The sequence below is a fragment of the Stylophora pistillata genome, chromosome 1 (genome assembly GCF_964205215.1).
Source record: "Stylophora pistillata chromosome 1, jaStyPist1.2, whole genome shotgun sequence".
Lineage (NCBI taxonomy): Eukaryota > Metazoa > Cnidaria > Anthozoa > Scleractinia > Pocilloporidae > Stylophora > Stylophora pistillata.
In genome coordinates this window covers 3,912,833-3,925,868 of record NC_142519.1, presented here as the reverse complement: position 1 = coordinate 3,925,868, position 13,036 = coordinate 3,912,833, and the positions used below count along the sequence as shown (strand labels likewise).

General features: G+C 38.3%; 1 protein-coding gene across 1 annotated transcript in view; it reads right to left on the bottom strand.

Annotated features, from left to right (window-relative positions):
• LOC148740887 (fibroblast growth factor receptor 4-like) overlaps positions 1-12,586 on the bottom strand; it is a 38,794-nt gene extending 26,208 nt beyond the window's left edge. Inside the window, exons 1-3 of the mRNA XM_088759218.1 lie at positions 12,140-12,586; positions 11,866-11,939; positions 10,671-10,757 (exon numbers count right to left, since the gene is read on the bottom strand). Of these exons, the coding sequence (XP_088615344.1) occupies positions 10,671-10,678 (8 nt within the window). The 5' untranslated portion in view covers positions 10,679-10,757; positions 11,866-11,939; positions 12,140-12,586. The remainder of the gene's footprint in view (positions 1-10,670; positions 10,758-11,865; positions 11,940-12,139) is intronic.
• Positions 12,587-13,036: the final 450 nt, after the last annotated feature.

The following is a 13,036-nucleotide window of genomic DNA, read 5'->3' as shown; positions in this document are numbered from 1 at the left end:
TGTCGAAAGCCTTTCGATAATCGACCAGGACCATGCCGCATGTATGATTGTTATCTAAGCCGAACAAAAGCTCGTCAACTAACTTAATTAGAGCAGTCTCGGTACTGTACATCCCACGAAACCCAGACTGTCTAGAATACAACAAGTTATTATCCATAAGAAAAGCATATTAAGAATTGTGCATATGACGTTCGATTACTTTTGAGACCACTGGTAGCACAGAAATCGGGCGATAATTAGACGGATCACTGGCCGCACCCTGTTTGAACAGTGGTGTCACGTTAGCGGTTTTCCAACGGGTAGGAAACGTTCCTGTGGAAAACGACATGTTGATATGCCTTGCTATGCTTGGAGCTAAAATAGGAGCAGCAATAAGCAAAATCCTGGCGCTGATTTTATCGATACCTGCAGCCTTGTGAGGACTGATCCCTTTTATAATCTGGAGCACCTGAGCATTGGTTATGTCTGGAACAGAGAAAACCATATCCGGATCTTTGCAGGACTCCACAAAGTTTACCAACTTGGACAAGTCTAATGGCGTATTTCCGAATCCGGATCTCAGATTATCGGCGATTGAGGAAAAATATAAATTAAAATGCTCCGCAATTTCTGTAGCATTTTCAACAGCCTTGCCACCCAACTGAAGATTACTAATCCCTTTATTCATCTTTTCAGAACCAATCAATGTTTTTATCATATTCCACGTTGCTTTAGGGTTGTTTCGATTTTCTTCGAATGCATTCTCGTAAAACTCACGCTTTGCTGAGCGCAAGGCAGAAACAGCCTTGTTTCTCGCCACTCGATAATTTGCCCTGTCAAAACTATTGTCCGATTTCCTAGCCACCTTCAATAGGTGATCAGGACAGTGCAATTTCTTAATAACTGCATTTGTCATCCAGGGGGGCTGGGTGGTGTGTTTGATTCTTTTTTCATGCCAAGGACAATGATCATTGAGGGCAGAATTAAATATCTTCTCCCAAGCATAAACAACATCATCAATATCTTCGAACACAAACGCTGTCTCCGATGGGATCTGCTCTAGTGTTCGCTTGAATTGATCCTCATCAAAAGATTTCATGTCACGGTACTTGATTCGAGAAGATTGTCTGTTTAAATTTTCGCGTGCATACTTGCGAACTACACAGACTGGTAGATGATCTGCTAGGCCAATGTCTGCACTGGTGACAAAATTTATTCGCTGTGGTTGATTACAGTACACATGATCAAGGCAAGTTTTGCTTACGGGGCGGGTTGCAAAATCGACCAACTGTTTAAAATTCATACCACACAACCCTTTAGCGAGTCTATGCTTATCATAATTCTTCCTATCCTTATAGTCAATGTTGATGTCAGAGACAATGATAGTTTCTTTGTTTAACAAATGAACCCTCTCGATGAGCTCTTTGATTTTAATATCATCACCCATTTTGAAGGACGGTGGTCGGTAAAAACTTCCGAAAATAATGGGTCGCTTCGATTTATAAGGACACACCTCCAGCCAAATTGCCTCCACCTCCGTGCTTTCCAAGTCATTTCTCCGTTTTGCAATAAGATCCTGACTAATAAGAGCCATAATACCGCCACCATTTGTCTTTCTGTCCCTTCGGTGAATTGTGAAACCCGGGATTGCAAAGCAAGTATCCGGAACGTCTGGCTTGAGAAATGTCTCAGTAATAAACAAAGCATCCAATTGAGAATGACCTGAGCCCATGTTTCCAAGTAGAAACAGCTTGATTTGTTCAAACTTGGTTGTTGTTGTTAAATAGTTGACGTTCTAATGACCGATTCGTAGACCATTTTCCCCGAGTCCGAGATAAAAATATGAGGAAGAGTAATCGCTTTTATCGGGTTGGGACAGAAATAAAGTTCCCGTTGTCGTTGTCGACGGACTGTATTCAGAAGGCGAAGAAAAGCTCCCTTCCAAAGTCGATAAATCCAACTGCGTATCATCAATTGGACCAGGGTTACTGGCAACATCATTGCAGAGGGCCAAAATAATGGTGAATAAGGCGACATTTAGGAGTTTTAAACCAAGTAATAACCTATGACTAGCAGGAGCTGGAACAATGGCGGATGACTTGATTCGCATTTGAACTCTAGGAAGACCTAAAAACGGCACACATAAAGCTTTTGCGACAACAAATCCTTCCAGGCATATATATACCTAGACGCTTATCTTCCAGGTTCAATGGGTTGCGATAAATGGAGTTGAAAATTAAACTTGGAACAAGCCAAAGTGTTACCGAGCGGCCGAGGGCCGACTTACACATCGCCATGTCACTGCTCGTTTCTTTCATTTATCCCCAAACTTTTGTATTCTACCGAATACATGTGGTTATAATTTCGTCTCTCAATTACTCAGTGACTTATTAGCTTGAGCCTTTGTTTAGCTCCTTTATTGAAATCGCCAACAGTGACAAACAAAATCTGAAGCAAACAGCGACGAGGTTGTACGCAAACTTAATATAATTTTTGATAACTCTCTTTTTCGGTGGGAAGCAAATGCAACGAACTTATAAAAAAAAAACAGTGAATCTTTTATGTTGTAATGACCTCCTGCAGTAAGAAAGCAAAGTTATTTCAAATAGTGCTTATCATAAAGAAATGGGATTGTTCGGCTTGACAAGAACTTTGTATCGGGCGAGTGAAATCTTCATGTCCGTGTAAAACTACTTTTCGGGGTCGTAGACTTGAATAAGCTAGGTAGCCTACCAACGGACACGATGTACTCTTATAATGAATGAAAATAACGCACAATCCCACCAGGGTTAATTAGAAATAATCCAAATTTTTGTGCAGTTTAACATTTATATGTCTGAATCCTTACGTCAAGGGATGTGAATCCCTCACGACATTTTGCAATGACATCATCGTCCGCCTCCTCTCGATTCAAATAATAATAGCGACCTTAAGCAAACCTCGATGGCGAAGGCAACGAGGACGTGGCAAAACAAAAGATCTAGAGGGTTGAACAATAGCTCAGCACGTGCATTTTAAAACTTTATACATTTCTTAGCCATCCTTTGCAAAAAAGCAAAGTGAAATCACCAAAGTTTGCGTCGTCTGCGAACGGAAACCGCGACGGCAAAATTCCTGTCATTGCCATTTGGAACTCAGCGCTGCTACTCTACGTTATGCTGCGGTTGAGGTGTGGCGCCGTAAGAAATGATAAACACCTGCAGCCATTTTCGAAATTCTTATTAAAAGTAGACATTTATTTTTTAATCAACGTCTTCCTTAGTGTCGCCGTCCTGACTGCTTAAGATCGGTATTGCTTATATTTAGCAGATGCTTATGTCAAACGAACTCAGTCATACTTTTCTTTTATTTTTCCACCTCAAAAGGACTTCATCTGAATGAAGAGACATTTAGGTTGGGTTAATCGGCTCATAGGAAAAAAATGTCAATTCACTGGCAAAAATGTACCTGTTAACGGAGAGATATCCAGCCGCTAAACTGACCCTGAAAGTGGTCGCGTGCGTACGAACTCCCTTTTTGGAAGATGAAATTGAAACTTAATGCGTTCGACTGTCGTCGAGATGCAACTAAAAGTCGATGTTGATAATAATTCGTTTGACGATAAAGTAGTGTACAACTGAACGTTTCTGGTAATCATATGTTATATCTATACATTTAAACGATTGCATTCATATTTTTAATTATATATTTTATTATATGATCCTTAAAGTTTTCGTATTGTACTTATATATATCTTTACGTATATTAGTGATCGTGAGCTAGAAGTATGACTGTTATGTTTTTAGTCAATAAACTATATATCTATCTATCTATAGGGAATGCAAATATTGGTAAAGTTTAAACATTGTTTACGTTTTAGTTTTATTAAGTATGGTCGCATCGTTTCTAAGCAGCGTTTTATTGCAAGTTTGAGCTCAGACTTCAAATTTGGCTATCAGCGATTATCTAAAATCAAATTCATTTCTCGCAAAAAATAGTATGGCAAAAAAAAAAAATGTATTTCAGATTAAATTTTAATACTTTCCTCCGAGGAAATCATGCGCACAAGTCAGTTTAACATGACACGCGCGATGAGGCAAAGCGATGAGGCAAAGGAAACTGATGGGAACGCAATCGGAGTGTACTTGGTAAACAAACAATTGGAAGACAAAAAAAAAAGGCTTGCGGAACATGGGCTAAGAGAACTTTCACCCGTGTTGAAAACTTCCTGAACGCAAACTCCGAAAATAAATTGTTAACACAGGGAACTGGAAAGAGGAAGAGAGACTCCCTAATGAAGTACTCCGTTTTCACAAAGAAATTAAACTGTGCATTGGGAGAATTTTAGAGGGGAGCATAGTGAAAGAGCACTGAAGTATACTTCGAACTGAAAAACGTTGTTATCAATAAAGGCAAATTTCCAAAGCTGGAATAAGCTGAACTACCGTATATTCTCGTGTTCTGATTATATACCTTTGAGCTTCGAATGTGATGATCTTAAAACAATTTTACCTTTTTGAGTCTATAATTTGAATAAATGCAGCGTTTATTCATATTTTAGCTCTAAACTGCGGTTATTTGAGGACGGAACTTCTTCGGGGTTGGCGATTAATCGAATAAATTCGGTATTTATATAAATTTTTTTCTTTTTATTTTTTTCGGCTTTTCTCCAAACATTCAACGAACGAATCGCCAAATATGAGGTCCAAAGAGGAATCGGCAGAATCAAGATTACGCGAGTGGGTGATTTCAGTTGCTCCGTCTGAGTTTTGACTTCTCTCTTATGCTGCGGTTGTCAAGGCGTCATTCACCATTAGAGACAGTAGTTTTAATCTCAGTGACCATCGAATTAGAAATAACTGTTAAGTTCAAAAGCCGGTTAGATATTTTTGGCAAGCTTTAGAATTTCATATTAATGTAGAATTGTATGATGCACGATCCTCGCAGTAGATAGCGCTGTCTACTGCGAGGATCGTACATCATACGTATCTAATACCGCAGTTCAAAATATATGAACTTCATATATTCATTGTATCTCAATTATCACTTTCACGGGTTTATTACGAATCAACTTAACGGCCTGCTCCCAGTTGGCTTGTTAGCTCAATTGGTAGAGCGCTGCACTAGTATCGCAGAGGTCAGTGGTTCGAGTCCCGTACAGGCCTGACTTTTTTCAGGTCTGATTTTCGCTATTGCATAAATAGCGCTATCTACTGCGAGGATCGTGCATCATACGTATCTAATACCGCAGTTCAAAATATATGAACTTCATATATTCATTGTATCTCAATTATCACTTTCACGGGTTTATTACGAACCAACTTAACGGCCTGCTCCCAGTTGGCTTGTTAGCTCAATTGGTAGAGCGCTGCACTAGTATCGCAGAGGTCAGTGGTTCGAGTCCCGTACAGGCCTGACTTTTTTCAGGTCTGATTTTCGCTATTGCATAAATAGCGCTATCTACTGCGAGGATCGTGCATCATACTTATCTAATACCGCAGTTCAAAATATATGAACTTCATATATTCATTGTATCTAATGTAGAATTGATTATATCGCAATACGATTCACTTGAAACCTCTACCTGACCATTTTAGTTTAAAATTTACCGGTAGACAAAAGTCACGATAATTTTCTAAATGTCTTCCGCTTTCTTTGACACCTTTACGAAATTTATACATCATAGAAGGAGTTTGAGGAAAATTCACTGCATGAATATTCATTAATTTGGAGGCGAATGAATATTGAACTCGTCTAATTCAAAGAGCTTTACTAAAAAGGAATTAGGTCTTATCGTTTATAAATGTGAGACAAAACGTTTAAATGTTTTTTAAATTAAGAATAGCCGCCAGTCACTGAAACTCGAAGATTCCACTGTCAATAAATTGAGATTAAGACGACGGCAGCGATGGCGGTTAACTTCAGAGTGTTTATGAGTTTTTTTATTCTAAAAGTGAAATGTTTCATGACCTCACCAGTTTCTATCCACCATATGCGTTCTTCCAGCGAGATTAAACAGTCATTGTTCTACATTTTCCAAATAGTTTATCGATAGAAAGAAAAGCCAATTTATTTATTGGGAATAGGCCACTGGCTTACCTCATTTACCCTTCTGATCTTTTTTCTTTTTCGGTATGTGAATGACGGCAACTAAAAATGACATAAATTCAAAGACTAAAATTCATCCTAATGCAAGCGATCAAATGTACAATAATGATGAGCCGGATCGAAGGAGAACAGAATAGGCGCATCGTATTTAAGTTCACGCTCAAATTCACAATCCTTGCGGGCTTCGCTTGACATAACTAGTAATGAAATCGATCTTCCTGTTTAAGAATGGAGTAATTTGGGAACCTTAAATTTGAATGAACATGTTTTACATCATGTGTATATTTCATACAACTATTTTACATTAGCTTGTAATAAAGGTATACAAATCCATGGATTGACTCAAATTTTAGCCCCATTTTAGACTTTGTTCATCGTAGATTAAAGAAACGATTACGAATAAATAGCCAAAATTCAAGACGTCTTAAAAATGTGTTAAAAGAAAAAAATAGCCCCTAACACTTGTCACCGAAATTTAAGTGCAAAAGATGATCTCATCAGTTGTCTCAAAACAATTGTGATATTACGCATCGCATGATAGAATCATGTCCTAATACTGTAAGGTATTGTATTAAACGATTTTGTTTAATGATAAATTGTTGCCCCAAATCCTTTTCAAAAATTAACTTTGTTGCCTTCGCTGCTCACAAAACCACGATCGAAATAAACATTTTTCTAATTTGTTTTTCCTTTATTTATTTAAACGTCACTTTGTTTGGCTGAAAAAGTGCAAAAGAAATCATCTTTTGAAAGCAAAATTGCGTAAAAACTGCACAAACTTACCTTAGGTTTAGCCGTGAGACTTGTTAACGTACCACTCATTGGAAGGTAGTGGAATTAATCATTAATTAGTTGTCATACAAAACGAGTTCCGATGGCAAATTATGCGCACTTTACTTGGCCAAAAATAAAACGTCATACGAAACCACATTTTTTATTGATAGAAAATGAGTCAAAAGATATAATATGAGGAAAATGACGGTTGGAATGTAAAGTTCCTGTTGAGCCAACAGTTTAACAAGATGAAAGATTACGTTCACGATGCCTGTTTCTTATCAAATTGTAAAATAATAATAATAATAATAATAATAATAATAATAATAAAGGTCTTTATGAAGAATTAGTGTGCATACAGACGTGCAACAATTAACATGAATAGAATGAATAAGGAAAAGAAAAGTTATTAATTACTATTGAAAAGACATCCATTAATGAAAACTGATTTAAAACGGCTTGTCTGAACCTTAGGCAAAATATAATTATGCGACCTAGTTTTCAACTGCCGTGTTCTCTGGGAAGGTAAGAGATCGCTCAACGCAGTGTTGTGGAAGAGATCCTTTGCCATAATTTCTTATCTCTATTACAACGGATATCCAAGATACCGTGTTGCTTCAAGCAGTAACCCGGCTTACAACACCTGGCAAAGAGCTTATCAATTCTACTTAAATATTTACTATAAAAAGCACACCCCCAGACCTCAATAGCATATGTAAAAACTGAAAGAATCAAACTTTGAAAAAGTAAGTCCAAATTCTCAATAGGGTAACCATAATATTTACATATTCTCAAAATATACAACCTATTGCTGGCCTTACTAAGTAGATAATCAATATGAGTGTCCCAATTAACTGGCACCTGCTCAAAGGTAACACCCAATAGTTTCAGTTTTTCTTTCCTTACTATGATCTCGAGTGGTTCAGGAGGCGTCGTGGAAGTCTTTCCTCGTAAAAGAAGTTCCCATGTTTTCGTCAAGTTGACTTTCATGCAGTTCCTCTCGGACCATTCAATAAAGGATAGGACTTCCGTTTCGGATTCATCTAAGCCTACATTTGCCACGATTGGTAAACTAATAGTTATATCATCAGCAAATTTAACTTGAAGATTCTTATTAGTATTAACAGCTTTGATATCGTTAATAAAAATAGAAAATAAGACCGGCCCCAGGACTGTACCTTGAGGAACACCCCTATTTATAGAAACATGTTCAGTACTATGACCATCGACAACAACTCTCTGCTTTCTATAATTTAAAAAACTAATAAGCCAATTAATAATATATGGGTTAATGTTAACTTGCTTTAATTTACTACAGAGGGAATTGTGTGATACAGAGTCGTTGGCCTTACTAAAGTCAAAGGAAAAAATTCTGACAAAATCGGCGTTACCATCAAGCCACTTTAACCACGTGTGTTGACATTTAATTAATGCCATAGTAGAGTTATGGCCACCACGATAGGCAAACTGAGCTAAATCAATATAATCATTGAAAATACTGGAAAGTTCAAACCTATAGACCAATTGTTCAAAAAGTCTCATGATAATAGCAGTTATAGAAATTGGCCGAAGCTGTTAAACACATCGGTGACAACAGGGGCAAGATCATGGGCAAATTTTCTAAAAGCCATTATGGGAGCTTATCCGGGCCACAAGCAGTCCTCTTAAGCTTATAAAGAAAGAGTTGGACAACGTGAAGAGGTATTGTAGGTATACTCGCATCGTCAGGAATATCAATTGGTGCAGGGTCTATATATTCAGGATCAGAGTTTATGCTACAAAAATATTTATTAATGATGTCTGGATGAATAACTGAGCTGATCAACTGTGGCTGAGCGTCTCTTCCAGTAATGGTATTGACAGTGGACCACCACGCACGAGAACCCCAACCGGACATACGAGAATCCTGCTCGACAGCTTGTCGTTCATTTTCCCTAATAAGATGGTTGATTCTGTCCTCAAGGCCAACAGGGAGCGGTTTAGATCACTTTTGCAACCTGTTCCTAAATTTCAAAAGATGTTTAACCAATGGTGAAATGAAAGGAGGATCCCTTGAGGATATACAAACAGAAATCAGCGGGAAGCACTCGTTAAACATGGTCCAAAGGGTATTGGTTAACCCATCGCATTTCAAATCACAGTCAGTAACAGAAAAAGCCTCCTGCCAATCATGGCTTTCAAGCAGATAGTGCTGCTATCGTCCAATTTGTAAATTAGTGTCTGGTAGACTAGGCAGGAAGATGCGCGTGTACGCCGAGGAGCGATTTGTGCGGGGGAAAGCTCTCTGTGCGTAAGATGATCGTAAACAACTAGGCCAGCTGCGTTTCTCTCAATATCTTATTCAGTATCTAAGATAAAAACAGTCCTTTTTTACATGTTATTGAGGCATTGACCACTCACGTGCCTCTGTCTATCGCCTTTGTGTTAGACAAGTCCTCTAGAATTTATGATATTGAGCCTTTATTGGTTTAAAGTCCATACCCCCCAGGCATTCCAAGAGAAAACGCAGAATTTGAAAGAAAAACAAATGTTAGGAGATTTTCGTGAGCGCCCATTACAACCAAGACAACCATAATTCATTTGTTATGTGATCATCTGAATTCATACAATATGAGTGGAGATTCTCGAGCATTAGTTCACCGTTAATTAGTACGCTTGGCGGCTATTTGATGTGGCTTTATTTGAGGTAAGTTCCGTACGTACGATTTCATTAATATCCGTGGAAAACACTTGGCAAAAATCCCTTGAAGAAATCACTCGGCGATATCACTCTGGTTTCGCTACTCGCGAACTGATCATAATCTTCGTGATATAAACATGTTTTACTTCGTTTGAAGTTCCATAGTTGAGACGCTACACAACTTCTGAGTCCCTTCCCTTTTCCTCAGTATACTACCAGGAGGTGTGCGCACTCCGATTGCATTGCATTGTGGTAGAGTTATTTTCAATATGGCGGTAAAAGTGGTATTAATGTGTGGAGTTTGACTGAATATTCCGCAAAAGTTAGGCCATTTCTTTTTCCTCTCACTATAGGTAAATATAATTTGATATATTCTAAACGTGTAGAAATATTTTTCGTAAGTATTTCTCACGTATTATATCGTTCTCAAGGACAGACGCAAGCATTGTATTTTAGCATGTAATTTGAGACCGGTTTTCGAGCAAGTCAAATTCGTTGTAAGTCGTAGTTTGAAGCCTTTCAAAGATTTGTATGGTCACTTTGATCCTTCTTCAACAGCTCTGACCAAACGCGCTCAAACGCACTCCAACGGTACTAATGTTTTATGCATTTTAAGTGAAAGTGTTTAAGACCCTTTTATGAAGCGAAAAGGCCCATTGATGTGTTTAATGTGTTGCGTTACATAGCGTTACTAGTGCAAGGGCATTTATCAATCGTGTTGTAAACCTACTTTCCTCAGTGAAGGAAAATTAAATAATCGCCAGTGTTCTGTGGTAAATCTTCTATCTTGATCATCGAATGAAGGACAGTTTAATTAGAGCAATGAAAAGAGTCACTTGATCCATGAAAACCTCTACCTTGCGTGAGGCAACACGCCGGAAAAAATCCTAATCTTGCTTCGGTTGCCAGAACTATTGCTGGTGCGTCAAATATGAAAAATGCTCTGAACATCTGTGCGACGTGCCAAGTCTTGCGTCATAGTGATGGCCGTCCTGAGTTGGACTAATTTTTTTCTTCGTTTCATATTTTTGTTATTTAGAGAGAATTTTATCTATTCAAATCTCTCAGGATCCACGAAAATAAAAGCAATGCGACAAAAATTAATTAAGGTTCAAGACTTAAGTAAAAAAGTTTTCTGAGGAAAACTTACGGCTCCATCCCCTTCCGCTACTCGAATGGGTCGTTGACTGGTAATCCATTGACTCCTGTCATTCATTGATATCCACGTGGAAAATCACTGAAGAGAAAAGAGAACAGTACCTCCAGGACAACTCCGTGTATTGACGTCAAGAATGGTGAGTAAATCGCGTAATTTTAACAGCTTCGCTCTTTAATGAATCAGAGTTATCTTGTTCCGTTGCTCTTGTTCTTGTTCTCATGCGAATATAAATGTAACAAATAAAAATTCTTAACATTTTGACTGTGGCTCGCATGGCTCGCATGACTCGCATGACTCGCATGGCTCGCCCCTTGGCTCGCATGGCTCGCTGGCTCGCAGATTTGCAACACTCCCTGTGCATCTCCTACCATTCGCTAGCACTTTTAAATCTTCTACCCTCAAAGTTTAGCTCTTATTAGGATATCTTTTGATGACTTTCCTTTGCGATGTGATAATACGGGTCAGTTTTGAGGTGTCATAATTCTCCATCTGTATGTTCTTGAGGTTTGGCAAAGCCGGATGAGATTGTGTTTACAAAAGGCAATATTTTCTTCTGTACGCGCGTTATTTTCTTTGTTTCAGAGTATACTTCTCTCCTGCAGTAATAACTCCAGAGATACGTTTTTCAAAACCCTCATAAAGGTTTCCACTATTCTCGAAGGGTATTTTGAAACAATGCACGCTTTTACTAAATGTGGAGCACGACATTCGTTCTTAGGGGGTGCGTACATTTCGCTGACCCCCAGTCCATGGACTACCCTCGATGAACTACCCGTATGGACTACCTAAATGGACTACCCATATGGACTACCTAAATTGACTACCCATATGGATTACCCTAAATTACCTACCTTCACGAGAGCGAATCGAGCGAAAAGAGGGACAGTAATTATATTCGTAGACGCGAGTTATTGAACTGTGAATTGACCCTTGACATGCAAACGCATATTAGAGACACAGAGACCTTGTAATTGACGAACTTTTTCCACCGAGCTAAATACGGGATTTGTAAAAGGAGAAGCTCGACGCCTCCTAAGAACGGGTGGGTACCATTTCGCTGACCGCCAGTCCATGGACTACCCTCGATGGACTACCTAAATGGACTACCCATATGGACTACCTTGGTGGACTACCCATATGGACTACCTTGGTGGACTACCCATATGGACCACCCTAAATTACCTACCTTCACGGAAGCGAATCGAGCGAAAGGAGGGACTTTATTCTCTTTTGTACCAGACGGGTTCAACCGGCTACAACCTATTAAAAATAAACCGATCTGTCACTTGATAACTAATAACTCCACCTCAATTTGTCGCCGGCTATATTCCCACGGGTGTTATTAAAGAGAAAACAAAAATGCTTCGAGAATCTACCTGGATTGCTTGATCGCTCTTGACTGAGCACGGTTGGTATTGTTCTGTAGCTTTAGTTTATGTTTCAACGTCTGCTCTAATTACCTGAAGATCGCAATATCCGTGAAAATAACTACACTGTAGAGCTGGACCCAGAGATATTTCCTAGAAAGGCAAGGAGGAGAGAAAAAAACAGACGTAACATATTTATGAACCACTTTATTAACAATCATGAGGATTTCAATATACTCATCCTCCTTTTCTAATATATCAAATAGAAATTTTCGAAGAACTCTTTTGAAGGATTTTAGCTGAGGAGTTAGTTCTCACAAGTCTAAGGGCCTCGCCGAAACAACTGTCTATGAATAAATGCAAGTTTCTTTGTCCGTAAGCGTAAGTATTTCCTGCTGTGTACAGGAAATAGTTAGAATTAGAGAATATCTGTCAAATGTTTGAAAATTTGTTCGGAAGCCTTTTAACTACCTTTACAAATAAAAATGTTTCGGCGAAAGCTTTCTCTTTAATTTGAATAACATTTGTTTTCTTTATAACTCACTCCCTATCAAGTCAAGTTCAAGGAGGATATTCCCGTAATTAAAATCGTAGTTGTAACCCTAAATCATTCAGGTTCTTCAAATAAAAGGGAAAACTTTCGCCGAAACATTTTTGTTTGTAAAGGTAGTTAAAAGGCTTCCGAACAAATTTTCAAACATTTTTTTGAAAAGTAACTGTCACGATGTGACACCTGTCAATTAAAGAGGAAAGAAGCATACGCTTTTGAAGAAACAGCAGTACTGGTGTGACAAATACACACAAGTTAACTGATCATGCGACGATTTTCTCGTAAAGAGAAAAACAGAGATCTTTCGGAAAGTATTTTTTTATTTCCAACAACGATTAATCTTCGAAGATTTACCTCTGTTCCGTTTTAAAATGTCACAGAAAGTCAAATTGTAGGTAAATGCAAATAGCTATTTTGGAGTTGTCAGTCTGCTTGTTTGT